This window comes from Alligator mississippiensis, chromosome 1, assembly GCF_030867095.1.
Source record: "Alligator mississippiensis isolate rAllMis1 chromosome 1, rAllMis1, whole genome shotgun sequence".
In the NCBI taxonomy this organism is placed as follows: Eukaryota; Metazoa; Chordata; order Crocodylia; family Alligatoridae; genus Alligator; species Alligator mississippiensis.
The window spans coordinates 30,688,524-30,707,095 of NC_081824.1; the positions used below are offsets into that span (position 1 = coordinate 30,688,524).

Below are 18,572 nucleotides of genomic sequence, written 5' to 3' on the forward strand. Positions count from 1 at the left end.
AACAGAAGCTTCTTTTGGCTGCTGCTGCTTGCATCTGTCACCTCCAGACCCAGCCCAGCTGCCTGCATACCTACCACTGGGGGCACCTGATGCAACAGGTGGGCAGGGAGGGAGGGGGTCTCCCTGGAGACAAGCCCAGGACCCCTGTGGGCAGGGCGCGCTCAGCCAGGCGAACAGGATGGAGCCAAGGACAGGTGGGGAACAGCACCCGGGAGTGGGACAGATGGGCGAGGCAGAGATCACGGGGCAGTGACAGGGAGGGCCAAGGGCAGAGCCGCAATCCAGGAGGTGTGGGGAGCAGGTTGCAGCTCTGCCCTGGGCCCCAGCCCTACCCTGTTGCCACCCTGTAATCCCGGTCCCAACCCCACCCATCCCACTCCTGGACTCCGCCCCCTGCCTGCCTGAGGCCCCATCCCATCTGCCTGGTGGCATGTACCCTGCCTGCAGGGGTCCCAGCTGATCACCATCCATGGAGACCCCACCTGCTTGCTCCACCCAGTGTTCCCAGCAGTAAGCATAGGGCAGAGGGGCTCCAGCCAGATACCTACCCCCTGCAACAGCCCACAAAAATTCCTTAAGTGGCCCGCCAGCCAAAATAATTGCCCACCCCTGCTGTAGGGTATTCTGTACACACGTGTTGGTAAGCTTTTACAAATGGTTTAATACGGCTTTGGAACTTTAGAAAACGAGTCACTTAATATTGCATCTCTGCTCCAAAGTAGAAAATAAAATTTCTCTAGAACAAGCAGGAATTGGTCCATTTTTAGTATCATTTATTTTGATTGGAAGATCTTAGCATTTGGAGCCTTTACATCCAGGATTTTACATAGTCTATGTATATTTGGGAAGGAAGGGTTCAATTCCAATTAGCTAATTGGGCAAAGCATCCATAGCACTTTAAGATAATATTAGTAGCTTTGGTTGAAATGGCAAAAGACATGTACAACATAGGCATACTACACTTGATCTGAGAGCCCATTGAGCCATACACATCTGCTCAATCTAATAGTTAAAGGCAAATTGAAGCTGCTCATCTGTCAGGTGGAAAAGATTTCTCTCTCACTTGAAAGCAGCTGGCATTTGATTTGTTTGGCTTTGAAATACTGACTTCATTTCTATATTTAATACCATTCAGCCTTCTGTGAACTGGGAGGAAGAGGAAAGATCAAAAACTTACTAAGTCTTTTCTCTCTCTGCACCTCTCTGGGATAGGATCCATCCTGTCCAAATGTAGTCAACCCAGAACTTGACCTGTGTCATCCTTTCTACAGCATTATCCTTGTTGTCCTCTGATACCAGACTGAGGCTTTTAAAAACCCATCTGAAAGGAAGTGGGAGAACAGCTTCTCCTGTTCAGTGTAAACTTGATTTCTCCCACTCATTTTTTTTGTTTAGGTAAGACTTGAATCATGTTCTTAAAGAAACACAAGGACGAGCGACTGAACCAACTCATCCCCACCCCAAAATTGCCAGAAGCAAGAAAAATATAACCGCAAAAGTTGTTCTGCATCTCTAGCCTGCTCAGCAAGATTCTTCTTCAGATGTCCAACCTATTTTCCAGGGGCAGTTCCGCATTCTCAACTATATTAAGATTTGCTACTTTTCAAAAACATTTTCATCTTACCACCCAAGATTCAGCTTGTGTGACAGCACTTAAAAATAGAGCATTGCCAAGCCCAAGCATTTAAAAGCTGTGAATCAAGATCCTAAAAAACTGGACTGGCTTTAGTGTCATAAGGTTGTTAAAAAGGGAAAAGAATCAGGTGCATCGTTATTTTTGCCTTGTGGCTTTTGAGTCTTTATGGTGTGCTTAAATCACATTTCCAAATTCTCAGTGACCTAGAAGATAAAAAATTACTCCTGCAGCTCCAGGAACCGGGTATTTGAGGTTAAAAGAAAAAAAATTAATATTACAGATCAAATACCACGAAGGCAACTGTACATAAACAGATCTGTACCATTCCAAGACAGGTGCACATATACCGATTTTCCTCCAATTCTTCTGTAGTCTCCCCAACTTGAATAATAAATCACATTATCACAAGTTGGGAATTTGGCATCCCAGTACCCCTCTGAAGTATGTAAATATTAGTCCTATTTTACACAAGGGGAAACTTAAGCAGAGAGATTAATTAAAGAAACATCTCCAAGGTCCAGTGAAAGTTTGTGTGGCAGAGAAGAGAACCCAGGTCAGGTCGGAGATTTAAGCACAAGGCCATTCTTACTCCATTTCATAATTCAGGGAAACTTTTTTTTTTTTTTTAAATTTAGTACAAAAGTCAACAGAAAAACAGAAATACCTGATCGTTAATTTAAATACTCACTCAGGGAGAGCAGAAAAGTGGCTCAAGTACCTCTGACAACAGTTTTTCCTAATAAGTTCTACTTTTCAAACCAGGGAAGCAAGTGCAGCCAAAGCTCTAAAGGCTCTCTGTCAATAAAGTAGAGTCCGTTTCTTTAATGAGTACTAAACGTTCCTACATTTTTCTCTTCAGCACGTTTTGGACACAACACTCTCTATGCCATGCAAATTTTACAAAGCAATTTAATTTTTCCAGGAGTCTAAATATTAGATCTTTTAAGTGAAGATAAAATTAGTGTTCCTTTATACAACATTTATTTTTCACTGATGAGAAATCAAGATGTACTTGGAGATTTCTATGAATACCAAGAGCATCCATGGTTGTCAAACTTAACAACAAACATTTGGATATTAAATCTTAATATTAAATATTTGGATATTAAATCTTGTGTTTCACAGCTCTAACCATCTCTGTGACGGGGAAAGCTTGGGGCCGAGTCTCAAGTAGACCCGCTCACCTGTCTCTATGGGGCAGTCCGCCTAGTCTTGCTTGCCATGACTTTGGCATTCCCACAACTGGTGGAAAATGCGGGAGACTACCCATTACATGCCCAGATGCAGGGGGTGCTATCCAGTGCTCTGAGCCTCCCCTATATGGTGGCCTATGCCTCAGAGATGGCATCATAAATTCTCACTACACCCCTGGCCTAAAGCCAGACCAAGCTTAGCCTTGGCTGTCAGGCCTCTTTCACATGTGCATTCACAGCGCCCTCCTCCCGCTAGGGCCTCTCGCACTCCATCCCCTCTCACAGGGACTCTCTCTCGCACTGACAACTTGTTCCGCCCTGCTCCCTCTTGGAGCAGCTCCTGTAGGCCTTGGGGCTTTATCTGGATCATGCTCTGGGTGTAGGGGGGCCATCAAGGTACCTCAAAAAAAGAGAAGACAGTTGCATCTGTCCCCACCACCATGAACAGCATGTGCCTCTGAGGGGGGAAGGGGGTGGCACGGCAAGCCCCCACAGGCAACTGTGGCAGTGTCAGCAGTGGGCCAAGCGGGGAGCTCCCACAGGCAGCCGCAGCAGTGTTGGTGGTGGGGGGAGGGGGGAGGTGCCAAGTGTTGAAAAAGAGAGGACCTAAAGTCATCCGGTTTCATACTAATAGAGGACAGAAGACCAGAAAACTGGACTGTCCTCTATAAAAATGGGACAAATGGCCAACCTACTTGGGTGGCAGACATACAGTCTCTTAGGCCTCTCCCGCGACCCTCACCTGGGTAGTGGCCAGCCAGATCCCCAACCCAGGCCAAGCCTGCCCTGGCCCTACTCAGGGCAAGTCTACCTAAACATGAACAAACGCACACTGGGCCCCTGCCCCACATACTGGGCTCTCAGCCCTCGGTTCCCCACACTTCCCTCAACTTGTTCTTCAGAGTGTTGGCCCATGTGCTGCCCTTCAGGCTGTCCCACAGCCCTACTCAACCCTCATCAGGGCCCTCACTACTGCCCCCTCTCTGGGGCTACACATCTATCCCCTCCCTGGGGCCTCCGGGGTCTGTCTCACCTGTGGGGGCTGAGGTGGCTGCAGCCATGCCTGGCTCCCTTATACCCACAGTGTTGTGGGGGCTAGGGATTATCAAGGTGCCCCGACCCACCTTTCACTAGGGAGGTGAGCGGTCCTGGTATTTAAGTGGAGCTGCCACACCATCAGCAGTCCCTCCAAGGCTCCTTATCCCAGCAGAGTGCTGTTTTAGGTCACACCCAGGACCAAGAGCCCCCTGCTCTTACCTGCCAGATGTTTCATACAGCAGTTCAGCCAAGTGATGTGTCTGCCTGGCTGCCAGCAGAAAACTGCTGCCAGCAGAAAGCTGGCCTGTGTTTAAAAGGGCCGCTGCAACCAGGCACCTGCTAGCTGCCTGACTCAGCCCTTAAAGTGGCAGGCACTACAAGTGCACTGCCGCAATCTCTAATCACATATTGTTAACAAGCCATTAGCAACATGGATGAGATTAAAAGCACAGGGCAAATTATCCCACATCTGCCTACCGTAGAATTTTCAGACCTTTCTTTAAAGTATCCAGACACTCTGAGATGGGACATTGTGGTAGATTTATTTGAACCTGATGTAATGTGGCAACTCCTATGATCCCAATATTCACTGCAGTTTCATTTTCAGCATTACTGTACATAAAGACTCTACAAATCAAATTTATGCTATATTATATTTCTGTACCTAGGGGATTAAGATACAATCTAACAATTCCAAGATATATTGGGTGATTCTGTTATAGTCAGGCTTCAAGTAAAGCTTGTTCTCTTCCAATATTATTGAAGGCAAAGAGCTCATAAAAGATTTTTGAATATCTAAATTTTATATAAGATTATAGTTTCACTTGCACCTCATTTCAGCAATGTGCCACTTGCAGCTTCTCAAGATCCTTTTGAAGTTTGGTTTAATTCAGTCTTCTTGCAACAATGGTGGATAACCCAATTGAGTTGGCACCCTTTTTTGGCAAACTGATTAAAATACCATGATCTTCTTAGAACTTTCATTTGGACGCTATACCCATCAACAGTAACATTCCACCTGAGTTTCAGCGGTGGACATTTGCGAAGTAATGTCTGGGAGGGCCTTCAAGTAGGCTGTCTCCACAGCACAAGCATCCCTACTCTGTCTTTGGATGGCTCACCACATACAGCCAGCCACCCCAGATCTGAACTTCACACCAGCCTTGGACACCAAGAGACCAACTGCATCTTTCCTGAGACTTAGCTTCTATTTTCTAGGGACAGTATTGCGTGTTATATAGTCTGACTCACTGGAAAGAAAGACACCAGCAAGTAGCTGAACCATCCCCAGACAAGCAGAGCTCTATCTGGGATGCCTGCTTTACATGCCATGTAATTCTGTGGGATGCAGGTCATTGACAATCCCAGAGTAGGCCACAACCAAAACTGAGCAGCAGAAGAGACCCAAACAAGTTGCTGGGGTCCTTAGCATATCTAAAAGATGCAGGAACTAACAGAGAAGAGGATTTGTCCAACTTAAAGAGAAAGGGTTGGGTAATGGGTCAGGGGGCTCAGGCTAATTACTTATTCTTGTATTAGTTCATACATAGAATTAACACATCTGTGGCTGAGTACCAGAGGCCCTCAGTAGCTACAGACTGATATTACCTCATTGGTAGTCGTCTGTCAGAGCTGTAACTCAGGGTTTCACAAAATTCTGGCAGCTCCAGCCCCAAATTCTACACACAAGTAATTTATTGTCCATCCATCAGAGAAAAGCTACATCAAGACAGAGAGGTTGTTAATACAATGGTGATGGCTGGAAGTCAGGTTAGGTCTGGCAAGACAGTTAGCAAATCTTAGGAAAATAAAGGGAACTAAAACAAAGGGGACTAAGACAAATAAAAGGAAATAAGACTAAACTAGCCCCTTTTGCTGGGAATATTTTCCCTTCTAAAAAGAAGGGAGCTTGATAAAGATCAAATGAGATGTTGCCAGTGCTGATGCTGTCACTATGTTGAGTCTCCTATCTCCCACTCATTTCAGAGCTTTTACAATTAGAGAGAGGCAAGCCAGGAGAGCAGACAAAAAACGAGAAACAGAGGCACCATAGGCTCCTCAGTCTCCTTGTGCATTTGGGATCAGACCTACCAGGACTGTGCAGTCCTACTAAATAGGACTAGGTCCCAGGTTGCATGAACCAAGTACTGGTCTAACCAAAGAATTCACTTAGTTAAGTTTGGAAAACTCAACATAGGCATGACCAAACTAAGACCCAAGGCATTCCACTGTTGTGGAGTACAGCATGGAAAATACTACGCATTCCCAAATGCAGGGAAATGCTGGTAGCAAGTTCATTCTGTCAAGAAAACCAAAAATTAATAGTAAGGAAAAGAAATATTCCTTCCCACAAATAGAGTTATAGCAATTGTTATTCCAAGGAAAAGACAGGGGGTGACTGTGTTGCAGATTGCCAGTAACAAATTCTGTTACCATGGGGGAAAACATGGGTTCCAAAGTTCCCGGAACAATGGCATTCAGATTCTTGGTAACAGTATTTTTTTAAGTTAGGCTAAAGATGCAAGGCCTGTGCCAGTTTTTGGTGATGATATGCATGGCAGTGGTAAGTGGCAGGCTTGCTGAAAACACCCACAGGCAGAAAATCCTACGAGGATTCCAAGTTTCCTGCAAGAGCATGAGAAGGAATAAGACAACTTCTGAAGCTGAAAATTTGCCTGGAATTAATGAGTTGGTTAAATTCTAACAGTGACCAAGAGAAACATCTCAGCTTCCCACAGAAAAAAAGAGATTTGTTAAGGCATCCATTTTGTTCCTATTATAATGGAAAAGGTGTGGGTATCTTCATTTGACTATGAAAACTGAACAGCTCAGAGTAACAATTCCCATGGAAATGGGAATCTTAGAAGGCTGAGCCTAGGGTTATCATTTCATTAAATGGATTCCAGAGCGTAAGAATAAAGTCAGGAAGATTTGTTTCGGTTTTGCAGTGCTTAAGAAAAAGTACAACTTGGGTATCTCCTTAGGAAATCCTGATTAGGTTTGGTTGGTTTATGGCTTTTTTTTTTTTTTTTTTTTTAAAGAATCTGTGTTACAAACATCAACATTTAATGTTTATAATAACTTCCACCTGCATCTCAGCTTCTCTCTACTCATTTGTGTCCTAAGTATTTGTAGTTCTACAGCCTTTGCTCTGACCCAATGTCTTTTCTTTAAATACATGTTTGACTCATCATCCTCCCATTCATATTTCAGTGTTTAATTTCAACTAACTAGACCTGTACTTCCTTCATGCAACTAAGTGGCAACACCTTATTTTAACGAAGCATGTGATTGATGTTTCATTAGAATGGCATCCATATAAATGCATGGGATATTCACCAATCAAGAAAGTTAAAATTTGCTCCTACAGTGAACTCCAAACAAAGATTATTCTAGAATAAACTTTTTGAATAAATCACTGCTATGCAGACAAGAGAGTCTGGCTTCAAGTTATGTTAAGTGATCCACCCTCTTCAGAAGGTGTGTTCAATAAGATGTGCTCAAGGATTGCATGTCACGGGCATATTCTATTGTAGAGACCACCCTTCTTAAGTAATCTTCTATTTCCAGAGACCAGCCCAAAGTATCCCTAAATAGTCTAAGGCAGAATTCTGCCCCTCCTATATTAGCATAGTTAACCAGCTGATTTTTGCCTGCCCTTTAAGGTTTTGCATACAAATAACTGCCCTGCACCTCTACATAGGCTGAACATACACTAAATCTTTTTATAGATTTCAAGATTCACTCACAGTAAGGTTTTCTGACTCAGTGCCACTTCAGTACATTTTATCTACTCTGTGGCATTACAAACCTCTCCACATACAGTATTTTGCCTCCAAGAACTGCCTCTGTCAGAGGAAGAGTATTCTTGGGTTATTGGGGGGGGGGTGTCTCCCCCCTCTCATCGCCAGCCTAAGCAAAACAGAGGGAAACCATCAGGGAATGTTTGTCTAGGAGCTAAAGGAAACAATACTGGCGAGTCAGAAGGTGGTTCTTTCTTGCCAGCAGTGACTGCGTAGCCCATCACAGCATAAGGGGTACCATGCTGTTACAGATGTACAAGACAGAAAACCTGGTAGAAGGCTAGTTAGAAAGTCAGGTTAATTGTCTATCTTCATTAAAATATCATGTGGAACCTTTATAAGAACGAGCATTAACTTCTAGGTCTTCCTCAGCCTCTAAACTGGGCGATTCCATTCTGTGAAACTCCATCTCTGCCACAGTTTCAGTTGACCAGACAAAAGGGAGCTCTTCACCTCCGTGTCCTGAACTACTGTCTAGAAGCACCAGTAAATGTATACCTTTTACTCCTGCTGTGGCTCAACTCTTGCATGTGAGAAATGATTCCTGTAGATGACAAACTATACAGAAAATGTTTGGCTGACAAAGTTTGGATAATCAGGAGAGCCAGTCCATAGGGCTTCAGGAGTTTGGGCTTCAAAGTATGGTGGCTAGCTCCGATTAGACACTATGTTCACTGAACCAAGGTCTTAGGGTTCCTGTAGGGTGAGGCTCATGCAGAATATTAGCTGGGGCACCAAGCTGAATCATGCAAAGCCAGTCATCTGGGGAAAACAAGCTAGCTGAATTATCTAACCCTCAGTGACCTAAAATGAGGTTATGTTCCCAATACCAGGAGTTTGTTTTACAAGGCAATAGTCATGAGTAGAGCTGGCAAGACTGTACCCTTTGTAGATGGAAGAGTGGGAAATACTGGGGCAGAAATCTACACCTATTGTGATATACATTAGTGGCACTGTTACTATTCAAGTAAAACTTTAAGGCTCCAACTAAAGGAAGGAGTCACCATGCTAGGCACTGCTCACATATATGGTAAGAGTTCCTTGTCTGAAGAGCTTACAGCCTAACCTGACAAAGCTAGGAAAAAGTAGTGCTATTTTCCTCATCTACAGATGGGAAGGGAAGCACAGAGAGAGAGTGAGTGATTTGCTCAAGAGGAAGATGTCTGCAGAAGGAAGAACTGAACCCAAGTCTTTCATGCTCCAGTCTAGAGCGAATCACAAGACTGCCCATCCCATGAAATTGCCTCATCTGCCCTCCACTCATTATTCTACCTCATCTGGTATCGCTCCTCCCCTCCAAGTAGCATCAAGCAGCTGCCCTATTTTCCTAAACCATGAGCCAGCAGGTGCCCGATTCCTAAACCATCTTTTGTCTTTTCCCCCCACCCCAAGCATGAAATTTTCATACCACCCCCATGACTTCTCAACCCAGTCAAATTAAGTGGCCTTCATTATAGGTGAATAATCATATTCACCAGATTTTAGACTGGCTACTGGCTCATTTAATCCCAAACAGCCACTATTCTTCCCCTTTCAGTATTTTCACACCTCCCCCAATCTAACACATGTTCTTTGACTGCTTTCAATCTTCCCCCTTTCCACCAACTCATCATCCTCCTCATGCTCTCAATCCCCTTCCTGTCATTAGACTCAAGATGGACATAAATAGCCTCTCCTGTCACCTCTATCCTGGCTTCCTTCTCTCTGTCAGTTCCTTCACTGTTACAGGAGACAGCACATCTATTTTTGGCCCCTGCCAATTTTATCACTCCTCTCCATAGATTCATAGATGCTAGGGTCGGAAGGGACCTCAATAGATCATCGAGTCCGACCCCCTGCATAGGCAGGAAAGAGTGCTGGGTTCAGATGACCCCAGCTAGATGCTTATCTAACCTCCTCTTGAAGACCCCCAGGGTAGGGGAGAGCACCACCTCCCTTGGGAGCCCATTCCAGACCTTGGCCACTAACTGTGAAGAAGTTCTTCCTAATGTCTAGTCTAAATCTGCTCTCTGCTAGCTTGTGGCCATTATTTCTTGTAACCCCCGTGGGCACCTTGGTGAATAAAACCTCACCAATTTCCTTCTGTGCCCCTGTGATGAACTTATAGGCAGCCACAAGGTCACCTCTCAACCTTCTCTTGCAGAGGCTGAAGAGGTCCAGGTGCCCCAGTCTCCCCTCATAGGGCTTGGCCTGCAAGTCCTTAACTATACGAGTCGCCCTTCTCTGGACCCTCTCCAGGTTATCCACATCCCTCTTGAAGTGCGGCGCCCAAAACTGCACGCAGTACTCCAACTGCCGTCTGACCAGCACCCGATAGAGGGGAAGTATCACCTCCTTGGACCTGTTCGTCATACATCTGCTGATGCACGATAAAGAGCCATTAGCTTTTCTGATGGCTTCGTCACACTACTGACTCATGTTCATCTTGGAGTCCTCCATGGCTCAGTGCACACTATGATCTGCCACTTAGTTCTGAAATGAAGTTGTTTCTACTGATTTCTCACCTGCCCCAGAGCACAGTAGCCAGCAGGGGGCTCAGGACAGCTGCTAAAGGGAAAGTATACATTGCAGGAAGAAGAGGATATTGTGTCTACAGCTTGTCTGCCACAGTCTGGAGTGGCAAGCTCTTGACCAGGGTACACAAATCAGCACACAAACATTGCATCAGATCACCGCCAAGCTATGCTGAAATCTCAGCTGTTGAAGCAGTACAATTTCTACTGGTTCTCCCAACAGAATACTACTGAAAGCAGCTCAGAGAGCACCTAACACAGCATCCAGTGTCTCCTGGGCTCCCAATTTGGTTTCACTGTAGTTTCCTGAAATCAGAATATAAAGTCCAAATATTGCTGAAACTGAACAAATATTCTGTGGGAAAACTTTAGTTCTACAATCTACAGAGTGTGTAAAACCCAGTAGAAAAATTCTTGCTGACATGGGTGACTTCAATCACTGATAAAGCATATCCCCAGTTGTAAACTGCTTCTCCCATCAATACCCATACCAAGGGTACACTGTACATCAGATTGTTAAATACTTTTTTCAGATAAGATCATTTTTGCATTATTATAATTAAACCATTGCACTTTTTACTTTGAAGAGCTACTATGCAGCATGAGGAACTCAAATCTTGCTTTATTCTGTGCCTTCTTCACACACAAAGTCATATAAGCCTCTGTCAAAAAAGTGAAGTAAATGAACCGTGCAATAAAAATTGTTGAAATTGGCTCAGCTACCCTGTGATAAGATCATGGAGTTGGGAAAGAGCTGCAGCTCTGATGATGAGTAATCTGATCAAGACTCACTGACAAATGTATTCACTCTTTAAAAAAAAGGGGTGGGGGGAGGAAATGGAGACTTGGAAACGCAGATCTACGGCTGCAAAGACTGTAATGCTCAGCTTTTGAGCCCTAGGCTCAGATATAAAACCACACTCGCATATTCCCTACTTGCCTAGTTTTAAAACTAAAGTTGTTTTGACTTCCAGTTTCTCTTGCTTTTTAAAGTGTTCAGGAGTGAGAACTCAAGCTCAGAAGGCTGATGTAACACCAGCCTAGAGCCTCATCTAAACCTACTGTTTAGAAAGCGTGTGGATTTAACATGCTAACAAGTGCTCCACTGATGCTGCTGGGGGGCGGGAGGGGCACTCTTCATTCTTCCACAAAACAAGTATATCAGAAGTTTTTTATGCACAGCTCCTCTGATATACCTGATCCCTGACCTAAAGGCACCACCCTGGGGAAGGAAAGAGTTCTTGGCTCTCTACTGAGACAGGCAACAAAAATTTCAAAATTGCCACTGGCATAGTTGACATGGACAACCAGCCACTGAAAAAAAAAAAGAAGAGGGACAAAAACTACTAGTTAACTTCACAAAGGGCATTACAGACCATGTGATCATAGGAAAGTAGGGCTGGAAGGAATTACAGTCTTCTCTTCTTCAGACTAAATAAGCCCAGTTCCCTCAGCCTCTCCTCACAAGTCATGTGCAACAGCCCCCTCACCATTTTTGTTGCGCTCTGCTGGACTCTCTCCACTTGGTCCACATCCTTTCTGTAGTGGGGGGCCCAAAACTGAACACAGTACTGCAGATGTGGCCTCACCAGTGCTGAATAGAGGGGAATAATCACTTCCCTTGATCTACAGGCAACACGCCTACCAATGCAGCCCACTATGCCATTAGCCTTCTCGGCAACAAAGGCATGCCACTTGCTCATATTCAGCTTATTGTCCACTATATCCCCAGAGGACATTTTCTGCCAAGCTGCTGTCCAGCCAATCAGCCCCCAACCTGTACCAGTGCATGAGATTGCTCCATCCTAAGGCAGGACTTTGCACTTGTCCTTGTTGAACCTCATGAGATTCCTTTTGGCCCAATCCTCCAGTTAGTCTAGGTCTCTCTGAATCTTAGCCCTAGCCTCCAGCATATCTACTACTACCCCAGCTTGGTGTCATCTGCAAACTTGCTGAGGGTGCACTCTATGCCATCTTCCAGGTCACTGATGAAGACACTGGGGAAAAAACAAAAAAAATCAGCCTCAGGACCAACCCCTGGGGCACCCAACTTGATACCGGCTGCCAACTAGACACTAAGTCAGCATGGATTCACCAAGAGCAAGTCGTGCCTGACCAACCTGATTTCCTTCTATGAGTGACAGGCTCTGTGGGTGAGGGAGAGCAATAGATGAGATATACCTTGACTGTAGCAAGGCTTTTGAAACTGATATGCAACTGGTTAGACCATCGTATTCAGCAAACAGTCATCAATTGCTCAATGTCTAGTTGGGAGGAAGTATCAAGTAGGGTTCGCCAGGGATCTGGTATTATTTAGTAGCTTCATGTTTTGAGCAATAGGATTGAGCACACACTCTGCAGCTATGCAGATGCTCTGAAGGGCAGTGCTAGGATCCAGAATGACCAGGACAGACTTGAAAAATGGCCCACAAATCAATTGGATGAGAGTCAACACGGACAAGTAAAAGTTCTATACTTGGGATGAAATAATTGAATACAGACTGGAAAATGACTGGCTGGGTTGCTGTACTGCAGAAGACCTGAGAGTTACAGTAGACCATTAGCTGAATATAAAAGCCACCAGTGTGCTCTTGTTACTAAAAAGGCCAAAAGTATACTGTCATTTGCAACTCAAGGGAAGCGATTCTTATGCTGTATTCAGCACTGATTACTTTGTCGTCTTCAGGGTACTTCACAAGAGATTCTTTGAGGACCTGCTCCATGGCTCTTTCCAGTTACTGAGGTCAGGATGACTGGTCTGCAATTCCCCGAATCCTCCTTCCTTCCCTTTCTTAACCATGAGCACTGACTGTATTTGCTATTTTCTAGTCAGCTGGCACCCCATCCACCCTCCAAAAATTCTCAAAGAGGATACCTTATAGACCTGAAATTACCACAGCCAGTTCCTTCAGTACCTGAGGGCACAACCCATATGACCCTGCTGACATGTAAGCATCTAGTTTCTCTAAGTAATCTCTAACCTGTTCTTCTATTACTCTAGGCTGTGTGTCCCCTTCCCTCTCTTTGCTGCCAACTGCACTGGTCATCTGGTAGCTACCCCTATTTGTGAAGACTGAAGTTAAAAAGTATTAAGTACTTCAGCTTCTCTGCATCACCTGTACCTAGATAGTCTTCTGCATTCCATACGAGACCTATGGTTTCTCTGATCTTCCTCTTACTTCTAGAATCCCTCTTTATTTTTTTTTATGGCCTTTGCTAGTTGCATCTCAAATTGTGCCTTGGCCTTCCTAATTTTCTTCTTGCATGCCTGTGAGATGCTCTTATTCTCTTCCGTCATACTATGACCAAATTTCCACTTTATGTAGGATTCCTTTTTCAGTTTCAACTCACTAAAGAGATTGCCATCTAGCTAGGCTGGTTTCCTGTTTCACTTCCCATTCTTCCACTATGATCAGGATAGCTTGCTCCTGCACCAGTAAAAGGACCTCCTTAAAGTACAGCCAGCTCTCCTGGACTCCGTTTCCACCTCAGATTTGCCTCCCAAGGGATCCTGCCCGCCAGTTCCCCAAGGTAGTTAAAGTCTACTTTTCTGAAGTCCAGGGCCCTTACTCAGCTGCTCTCCCTCCTTCCTCTCCTTTGGATCTTGAACTCTGTCACTGTCACTCAAGTTACCTCCCACTTTCACATTCTCAACCAACTCCTCCCTGTTTGTGAGCAGTAAGTCAAGAAGAGGCCCCCCACCTTAGCTGGCCTCCCCGCCATCTGTATCAAAAAGTTATTCCCAACACACTCCAGGAATTTGCTGGATTGTTGTGTACTGCTGCATTTTCCTCCCACCAGATGTCCCAATAATTATAAAGTCCCCCATGAGAACTAGGTCCTGTGATCTGGAAATTTCCATCAGTTGTTTAAAGGAGGCTTCATTTACCTCCTCCTCATTTGGAGGCCTGTAGCAGATGCCCACCATGACATCCCCCACTGCTGCTCTCCCCTCTGAGCTTTCAACAGATCTACCTTTCACTTTGCACTGGACCTCAGAACACATGTACAATCTCTACAACCCTACTCTAAACCTGTACTGTGGTCTTGATGAATGATTCCCGCTCCACTTACCAGCCCCAAACCCCAAGTTCCAAAATTGTTTTCAGGTATAAGATCTCATTCCCATTTGCAAAAGCCCTGGATGTACAGCAGTGTCACTGATAAAACTGGTCCCTTTGCTTGCATACACAAGAGGCTGACAGGTCATGGTAGGGCTGACTTATCAGCCCCAGATCTGGAAAACCTTTCATTTGGGTCTTCATCCACTCCTTGTTTGTCCATCAGTGCCTCAGAAACAGAACAAGCCTTTTCATAATGGACTGTCTCAGTTCCTCCAGCTGTAAAATACATGTAATTCTTAACTACTATCATGGCTGTTATACAGCTCAGTTGATCTATGTTCGTGAAGTACCCTAGTTCCTTGGAGGATGGAATGAGTCTAATTCTGTGGCGGCAGCACACAGCTCTGTTGTCAGAATCCCACTGTGGCAGGGCACTGTTGGTGCCTGCCACTTTAAGGGCTGAGACAAGCAGCCAGCAGGTGCTTGATTGCGGCGGCCATTTTAGATCTCTGGCCACCTATATAACCAGAGCAGTTCACTGCTGGCAGGCAGGCAGAAACATTGCCTGGCTGTAAGGCTGTATACAATATCGTGGAGGTAAGAGCAAGAGCTGCAGGGGATGGCTTGGAGGCTCCTGGTCCTGGGCATGACCTAAAACTGTACGCTGCCAGGTGTGGGTGGCCTGGTGGTGCTCCCAGTGGCACATGAGCCCCCAGGAAATACCAGGCCAGTTACCATGCCGGTGAAAGGTGGGTCAGGGTGCCTTAGCCCCCACAACACTGTGGGTAGAAGGGGGCAGGCACGGCTACAGCCACCTGAGCTCAAGGAAGCTGGAAGACCCAGATGGGGCCAGGCACAGCTATGGCCACCTGAACCCAACCAGGGAGGGAAGTCCTGTAGCCCCCAGCGAAGGGGCAGAGATGAGGAGCCCCCAGCGAGGGGGAAAACCAGAGGGCTGGGAGCTGTGTGCGCGTGTGTGCGTGTGTGTGCGCGTGTGCGCTCAGTGAGGGGCATGGGGCAGAATTAGCCCAGGGTTCGGCACAAGGCCAGACCACACAGAGTAGGGGACTTGCGGGAACTGAAGGGACTGAGAGGCTGGAAGGCGAGTAGCAAAGCCTGATGGCCCAGAGGGGTCACTCAAGGAGGAGCAAGACAGTAGAATGTGGCCCGGTAATGGACAGTATGCCAGAGGCCCCGGTGAGAGAGGGGCAGTGTGGAAGAGGCCTCCTGTGAGGGGAAGTGTATGAGTGTGCACATGCATGGAGCCCAACTTTGGACTCCGTTTGTTCTGGTCTCAGGCTGGGAGTAATATTAACCTGGATGCCATCTGCGAGGCTTGGGCTGCAGTGTAGGGAAGGAATGGAGCCACAGATAGCGTCGCCCAGCATTGGGGCAAGAATGGGCAGCCTCCTGCCTAATTAACATCATAATTATGTATCATCAAGGCGTGGCAAGTGAGGAGGTGGGCAGCTGGCCCAGAAACAGGTGGGCAGGCCAATGACAGAGGCCCCGAGAGCCCCCCTGTTACACCCCTGATAGCAGCCCTTCACGAGTGCTTACTAAACAGAGTTTTCTGAAGGGACCAGCACCTCCATACACTATTAAACATTCAAACTTTTGGATGTAGAAGGCACCCTGCTCCACAGTTCCAGTGCAAGATGGAAAGCCATCCTTTTCAGCTGAACTACAGTCACAACTAGATAGTGGCTTCATGGATTGGAAAAGACCAATGTCTACAAGCAGCTTCACAAGTACTGCCCCTCATGCAATGTGGGATCACAATGAGACAAAGGCATAAAAGCTACTAGATTAGGCAGGGTGGAAGAAACTCATTTTCCCTGCTGGGGAAAGCTTCCTGCTGCCCATGCTCCAAGCTCTTAAACTTTCTCTGCAAAACTCAGTTTCTCCACAGCTGCCTAACAGTGATTTCCTTCCTGAAGTTCCTACTTCCCCCTCCCTCTCTAACTTCTTTGGCAAGACAGACCACGAGATACTCTGGGCAGCACCTGTCTACCATCTATTCTGTACAGCCCGCTAGCATTTTACAGCTCTATATAAATCTTTGCAGCAGTAGTGAGGGATTCAGTTGCTCCCCCAGTTGTACTCTTCCCATATATTACCTTTAGCATTTTACTGCATGACTGAGGCTGTATAAACATATGCCATTATTAGTCATCTACATACTGTTAGTTCCCAGCTTCAACTATGATGTGCTAGCATACAATCAAGCTGACTTCTAAAAGTGACAGGACCAGTCCTTGGTTTACAAGGGAAGCTCAATACCTCCAGGCCTGGGATGACACTTCAACCAGCAGGGGTCAATCAATAATTTAAAGAAAGTCCTCCAACAACACTTGCAACTTCCAAAGCTGAGCAGTGCTATTACCCCTCTGAAATAGCCCTGTGTCTTTCCCTCACCAACAAGGTTTTCTTGCACTGTGAAGATGCACAAGCCTTCCACAAACTCTAGGGGAGTAGCTCTCAATCTGTTTAGACTTTAGAAAAATACCAGCTCTTAATTTTCACTAGTTTTGTGACTATGGAGAAACAAAGCAGTTTCTGTTGCAAAGAACTCAGAAAAAGCACAAGAATCAGGATGTTTTCAACACTACAGATTCTTATTTGATGTTTCTGGGTTTACCTTGTGACTCATGTTTCTATGCCTAGCAGTGCTAACATTGCATCCCACAGCACCTTGAAAGGATCTCAAGGCACCCCAAGGTGCCAGAGCACCCTGGGTGACAATAACTGCTCTAGGGTTTTAAACAGCACCTGCCAATTAATACACCAGCTGCGAAAGCTGCTGAACCTGTGTGGCTACCACTGACCATGGTGTCCCAGTGTCCCAACTGCATGAGGATTCATCCAGAGATACATAAGTTCACCCAGAGGTTGCTCAGATGTAAAATAGCTCATTGCATGTTGGGAATCTATAGTTGCATGGAATACAGACTTTAGTGTTTAAATAGTAGCAATGGCAACCTGTTCTACTTGATATAAGTTAGATTCAGCTGTCTAGGTTCCTGGCAAATTACTCTATTGGCTCATGTGTTGAGCCACTTCTATAGGTTATTGGCAACTCCTAGGGCATCATACATGATTTAGTGTAGTTGAGAAACCAGTATCTCAAACACCTGTGCACCACTGCTCTGGGAAACATTTGTTGTAGCTCTGAGTCAGTACTCCTATCAGAATAGATTTTCCCTGTCAAAAACCTTAAAGTAGCTGCAAAGCTTTTAATGTCTGCATATGCAAGAAGCCCTCTTAATAAACAGCCAGGAAGATTTTGCCTAATTCATGAGTGTAAACAAAGTCATTACATGCTAATCATCAAGTCACACACCCCTTTCTTTCCCCATATGCTGAAAGGGCAGGAAACATAAGCTTGGTTACATACCTTTGCTTCCTCATTGATGTCCCAAGTAAAGGATATGGCATTGTAAGCAATCTCTTCAATGTTACTGATTGTGTTGAAGCTCTCCTTATAGTCAGCTGTCAGGCAGGAGAGGAGGAACAAGGGAGCAGAGAGGACAAGTTTATAAGTATCTAAATATCCTAGTCATACATAGCAGATGAAGTGGCCAACTGCAGTTCTCTGACAGTCTGCCACAGGTTAATGCAACGGAGAAGCTTTCAAGGTGGGGGAATCATTACCAAAGTTGAAAATACTTTGTATTAAAAAGGAGAGGGAGGTGAATTACAACAAAAAAAATAAATGAACTGAGAAAGTCAGCAATGCCAAGTATGGCAGGTACAGGGTATGTGCCATACCCCATAGTTATGTATGAGAAATGTCATACTGCATGACAAGGGTATAAGCTCTGAATAAAGCTCCTTCAATAATAAACAAAGATTTGCATGCGCGTCTGCTTTAAGTGCCAAGTGATTAATCCCTGCCTTTATTCACAGAAGGAAAGGGCTGGGAGGTGCAACCCAGCTTTCAACCAGGGAAATCTGGAAGCCAGCCAGTCACAGCCTTGTCTGCAGGCAAGTGGAAATTTGCAGTGTTTTCTTTTTTAACTGAACTAAAGCCTCATTGTGAGAGAAGCACTGGGAAGATGGACAAATTGTGCTAAAGTATTTTGATAGGGGTCTTGTCCTTCATAGCTCACCAAGCCCATGAATTACACTGAGACTTTCAGAAGCAGTCAGTGATTTGGGAAGGGGGCAGTTCAATTTCTGGATGCTGAGATGCCATAAAGGGACCTATTTTTCAGCATTTTTGGAAAGCTGCACTCTTCAAGGCATCTCTAGTTAGGACTCAACTCATAATCACTGCTGAAAATCCACTGACCACAAGCTTCTCCCTGGTTCAGCTGCAAAGC

At 45.4% G+C, this 18,572-nt stretch overlaps 1 protein-coding gene across 3 annotated transcripts in view; it reads right to left on the reverse strand.

Moving 5' to 3' along the window:
* The window catches only part of GRHL1 (grainyhead like transcription factor 1), a 61,285-nt gene that overhangs the window by 30,226 nt on the left and 12,487 nt on the right, over nucleotides 1–18,572 (reverse strand). For all 3 annotated transcript variants that reach the window (XM_019492725.2, XM_006266289.4, XM_019492727.2), the window contains exon 8: nucleotides 17,645–17,739. In XM_019492725.2, coding sequence (XP_019348270.1) covers nucleotides 17,645–17,739 — 95 coding nt within the window. The remainder of the gene's footprint in view (nucleotides 1–17,644; nucleotides 17,740–18,572) is intronic.